Source organism: Hipposideros armiger, unplaced genomic scaffold (genome assembly GCF_001890085.2).
Source record: "Hipposideros armiger isolate ML-2016 unplaced genomic scaffold, ASM189008v1 scaffold_239, whole genome shotgun sequence".
NCBI classification, from domain to species: domain Eukaryota; kingdom Metazoa; phylum Chordata; class Mammalia; order Chiroptera; family Hipposideridae; genus Hipposideros; species Hipposideros armiger.
In genome coordinates this window covers 2,373,119-2,378,695 of record NW_017731589.1, presented here as the reverse complement: position 1 = coordinate 2,378,695, position 5,577 = coordinate 2,373,119, and the positions used below count along the sequence as shown (strand labels likewise).

The 5,577-nt window shown below is 51.8% G+C and overlaps 1 protein-coding gene across 4 annotated transcripts in view; it reads right to left on the bottom strand.

Moving 5' to 3' along the window:
- Positions 1–5,577, bottom strand: part of LOC109389672 (dipeptidyl aminopeptidase-like protein 6) — a 624,125-nt gene that overhangs the window by 272,206 nt on the left and 346,342 nt on the right. The window contains exon 1 of one of the 4 annotated variants that reach the window (XM_019655449.1): positions 4,236–4,617. The exons of the other annotated variants lie outside the window; for them this stretch is intronic. Within the exon in view, the coding sequence (XP_019510994.1) occupies positions 4,236–4,292 (57 nt within the window). The 5' untranslated portion in view covers positions 4,293–4,617. Of the gene's footprint in view, positions 1–4,235; positions 4,618–5,577 lie in introns of those variants that run through there. 4 annotated transcript variants of the gene reach the window in all.

Genomic DNA, 5,577 nt, shown 5'->3' with positions numbered 1-5,577 from the left:
CCCACGTTTTCGCTCTGAAATCTCAACATTACCTAGAAGCCTCCAACTTTGGTTTTTCCAAAAGCTTCCATCTTCATACAGACCACAACTAGGATCTGCAGTTACCAGACACCAAGCAAAAAATATTAAGGTTGAACCAAAGAGACCTAGATCCATGTATTGCTTCTCTCTCTAAAAATGCTATGAATTTCTGGGGAACAGGAACCCTGACCTGCGTGGTTTCCTGTATCCTTAGCTACACCTCCACCCCTGGGACTCACTGGATACTGTTCACAACCCAAAGAGGACAGCCACCCCCCTTTCTTCCTCCCTTCCTTTAGGAAATGAGGAGATTATTTTATTTGCCATCTACTTTGGGAAAAGATATGAATTAGTGCTGAACAGCTAGCCGTCTAGAGAAAAGCATGATGGGAAAACAAAGTGGTATCATTTCTATGCAACAACTACACAAATTACTTGATGATGATGATTGTAGCCCATCAATGCTGTCAAGTGTTTCTACAGTCACAGGCTAAAATTATAAGGACTATGATCCCAGAATGATAGGTTCCTGATAGCCACATAACACTGGGCAAATATCAGCCTTTCTGGTCTGGACGGGGTCTCCTATGATGAGAGATACCACATATGTACCCGCTGGTATCAGAGTGCTCAGATCTTCTAAATGGTGTTTCTGGGTCATAGGTTTGTTTTATCATAGTTATACCCACATCTTCGCTTCATCAAAGTATAGATTTTTGAGCTCTGACTTTTACTCTCCAGGGATGGCTTAAGAATATGAAAGACGTCACATGAATTAGGACCTGCCAGAGGTGTGGCCATGTCAGTTTCCAACTAGAATCATACGGGGGTGATGTCACCAAAAGCAGAACCCCAGGCTGGCATGCTACCGGCATCCCTGGCACAGGATCCTGTGTATTTTGATAACCTGAAGTGGACACGCGATAGTCATTTTTTTATAGGCCTTTGGAGAGTTAACGGATCAATTGTTGCCAAATCTTAAGGGTCTGAGACAGTGAGGTTTTATTTTTCTCCCTTGAAACATGGAGGGAAGGTGGTGCATACTTGAGGTAGCCTTCACCAGGGAAGCACAGGCTTAGCAGCCTTTAGGTATGAAAAATAACTTGCAATCCATTTTTTTCAATACAAGTGTCAGGCCTGAGGTTCAATTAAAATGATGCATGTGTATTCTAAGACCTCCCAAAGGGTAAGATGCTCAGGTACCAGAGAGGCACCATTTATATTTGTTATTGGGCGCCATTAAAAACGTGCTCTTGGCCTAAACATTTAGAGATGTGTGTATGATGGAAATATGAGTGTCCTTCCTCTGATTATTAATAATATTTATTGAATACCGACAGTCTGGGTGCAGTTCTCAATAAATCATGAAAGCACCACATCCANTGTATATATATATGGAATTATGCAGCTGAAAGAAAACCGAGAAGAAATCAAATAACTGTTACCTATGCGAAGTCTATCAGACCAGCTGGTTTTCAGGCCTAGAGAGGTTACAGAGGTGACTGGACTTAACACAGAACAAAAGATCCAAGTTAGTCAATAAAACACAGAGTATCTCCACATGAAAAGAGGCTTTCTGAAGATCTTGTTCTCTGAGGGCATGTTGTCAATTATTTGTGAGATTCCGGAGCCCAAGAGGGTGTGGCCCAGGTCCCGGGGCGCACCTGGGAGGCCCTTTCCACCCTGATTTTGTGAAGCATGAGGCCCCTGTGTACACACACACACACACACACACACACACACACACACACACAATCGGCCACTAAAAATTGACCCCTGCTCAATATTTGAGCCAAATGTGTCACGACTCATTGGGAGCATGGAGGCCTGGTCTGTGCGACTTCTCAACAGCATCACTGATCACTGCTTTCCAATGCTCAGTCATTTGGAATGAGGACAGCAGATTTTAAAACAAACTTCTGCTTGTATTTATGTTTAGGGGGAAATCCCTTAATTGGTTCTCTCAGAAAGGATTTAAGTGTGCTTGTGAGAATGCACACAATTTAAACCAAATTGGCCTCAGCTTTTTCTCGGTCACCTAATAGGCTTCACCGGGCATGTGGCGATCCTGGGGGCGGGCCAATCAGTCTGGGGCGGAGCCTGTCATCCTACTGGCTTCAGAGCCAAAGGACGGACCAGGAGGACAACCTGAGAGCCCACTAAGAGCTCTGCCATTTGAGCACACAAACAGTTCAAATGCCTTTAAAAAAAACTGATCATGGAGAGAGAAGAGACCGTCTTCATGAGCTAGGTGTTTATTGACCTTTGTTTTGAGCAGTTTGTTAAGATTTGAACCCAAGCCCCCTACAGGTGTATTTGTTTGAGACGTGAGATCTCTGTGCCCCATCCTGCTTTGCTCCTAGCTGACTCCTGCGTGGACCCTCAATTTGTTCAACTTCGCAGGGTGGGCCCTGTGCATTTCTCAGGGTCAAGAAGATGCCGCTCTGAGAATAAACATCCCACCCCGCTCTTTGGACCCACAGTCACCTCTGGCCATCAGGGTTACACCAGCTGTCTGGCCTTCCGTGATTAAAGCAGGTGCGCGGATGAGGTGTTTCCAATGATTGACAGGCATCAAGTCAAACAAGGGCTCACACAGCCTCCCAAACCCCACACCTGAACGATATCCACTCTCCTGGCAGGTGAAGGTAGCAGGAAAATGACAGCCAAACTGCAGGAGCCATGGACCTTTTACGTAACACAGATGGGGCTTTTGAGTGCCGGCCCCTGGGTTTGGAGCTGCGAATGGCAGTGGTTCGCTCCCTAATTATTACCTCTGCCCCATGGTCAGAAAAGCTCCCTGAGTCCTTGCTGGCGGAGCCTGCAAGCCCAGGGCATGTTTATCTCGCGGCTAGTTCAGGAGGAGAGCAGTCCTAACAGGCGGCCCTGTTGGTCACAGAATGCTAATTCAGGGTGGACGTGTTTCTTTATGGAACAATTGTGTAGAACGTTTTTAAAAGCAGGAGGCCTGGCCTGCCTGCCCGGAGGCTCAGGTATTCCCGCTGCAGGGGGCGTCAGCCCTCAGCACGCTCTCCCACTGAACATGAGGCGTCTTAGGTTTCTGCATTTACAAAATCTTCTTCCCAGAAGAAATCAAATTATACTGAAGGTCTTTAGCTGCTGATGGGGGTGATGATACGAATCAGATGGTCTCTCTCTTTAAATCAAAGATGGGCTTTGGGGAAACGACTCCCAAAAATGCAGCTGGCACTACATACAGACCCTAAGTTCCCTTCACACGGTCTCTGAAGAGTTGATGATGGGATTGTCACGCAATGTCCCCAAAGAGGCTCTTGGCTTTCCTGAACTCTAGCGGGGTCTCCTTTCCTGGCCCCAATCCTAGCAGGCGCAGGCCTGAAATAAACAGGGAAGCCGGCGGACGCTGCTGGTTTACCGAGCTTGAGCGAACGGCTTTGGGGGTCTCCGGGGGTCTCCCAGGATCTACTTTAATGACCGGCCTGAGGAGAACTGAGCAGTGATGAAACGATAAGCACCCCCTGGATCTTCCGAGAAAGGAAGTTCAATGTCTACACAAGCGGTCACAGCCAGCTGGCTGGTCCCCCCACTCCCCTAGCGGCTCCCCGGGGCCACATGGGGACCCCAGGGCGGTCCTGGCACCCTCGCCAGCCCTTGAAGACCTGCCACCCCTCGGCCGGGGGCCCCAGTGGGTCCCGACCTGCACCCTCGGCGTTTCTCAAGGGGGGGGGCCTGACGCCCCAGGCCCCACAAGCAGCAGCGGTCTGTCCCTCCTTCAGAAACACTCAAGGAAAAACGGAGGAAGCGGGCGCCGGCTGGGAGAAGCAGAGTCCTCCACACAGACCACAGAATCTTCTTACCACTTATGTTGGAACCAGAGCGAAGTCCTCCTGGGTGGAGGGTCACAATAAGCTGAATTTTGAGGGGGCGCTGCCCACTTCCTCCATGCCCCCCCCCAAAAAAACCCCAGCAAGTAGCGGGAACCTTCCCAGCTGACACGCGCTGCACGAGGCAGCTCTGCCCGGACAGGCCTCTGTCGGGAGGTCCCTTCGCGTCCGGGGGACCCGGGCACGAGCCCCGAGGCCGCGCTCACGGACAGACAGGGGGGCCTTGAAAGCGGCCGCGGGGGCGGGAGGCGGAGGCGGCCCCGCTCGGCCCCGCGTGGCACACCCCCGCTTCGCGGCTCCGGGCACGAGCCCCCGGACCCCCCGGCCCCCCGCGCGCCCGGGCGGCGTTACCTGCTCCTGCTGCTGCGCGGACTTCCCCGAAGCGCCGGGCTCCTTGGCCGTGGTCATGGTCGCCGGGCTGGGCGCCCCGGCTCGGGGGCGGGCGCGGTGTGGCCGTGCGCGCGGGGCCCCCACGGCGGGCTCAGCGCATGCTTCCGACGCCGCGCGGCGATCTCGGGGCGCGTGGGGGGGAGGGGGGCGCGCACCAGCCTAGCTCCCTCTTTCCACGCCGAGAGCGGAGCGCGGACCCGAACGCGGCAGACGCCGGGCTCCGCGGGGCTCCGCCAATGAGCAGCGGCCTCCGCGATCGCCACAGAAACGGCGCCCACTGCCTAGCAACCGGCGGCGGGCGACGCGGCGCAGGAAGGGGACCCGGGCGCCGCGCGCCGCTCCCGCCCGCCTACCCGCGCGCGGCGCATGCTCCGCTGCAGCCTGGAGGGCTGGGGAGGGGGCGCCNAGCTCGCACCCACCACAAGCTCCCCAGGCTGCTTTCAGACCCTGATCATATGGAGTCCTCCGAGCGAGGGCAAAGGGACATGGAGACCTCAGGACACATGCTGTGCCTTTTCTTCTCGGCTCTGACAACAGGGGCTCTGTGGTTCTGAGACCGTGACCTCCCTGAGCCTGTGGAACTCGTGAAGAGTGTTCCAGCAAACGTGAAGAACGGCTACCGCCATCCGAGGGGCCCCAGGAAACAAACGCAAATAGCACTCCTGTTTCAAAAGCATTCGCGTGTCGGGTATTACTCATAGTAATGTGTGTCTCCATTGAAGGCAGAACAGAAATGTAATAGCCTGGCCAAATGAGATTTCCTTTCCAAGTATCGCAAGGCTTATAATATTCGTCTTTTTTCTTTGCTGTCCTGGCGAACCAAATCGCATATGCAGTGTAAATGGTGATAGTTAAGAGACTATCTCATAATAGAGGAGGAACCGCATACATTTCACCCAATTATTTCTTTGGCTTTTTTCCATTTCCCCAACCTTAGGGGGTGGATGTTAGTACGGACAATGAAGTTTCTGAGTTTCAAATTCCAGTTCTACCGTGGAAAGAAAATTTCACAACAGCTTGGGCAAAGTTCTGTCATTTTTCCCACCTTCCTTTTTCTTCTAAGAAATGCGGTCATCATGCCTCCTCCAATAAGAATGGAAATTGACATAGATATCATTTTGAGGTCTAGTAAAAGGGGACCTCAGAATTAATTTCAACAAAATTTTCATTTCCAATCTGTTTCTATTTTAAGATACTAATTCTTCATCAAACACTCACCACACAGCTTACTGTTCAAACCAGACATTGATAAGAATAAGAGAGAATGCTATTAAAACTCAGCACAAACCAGGACTGTCTAATG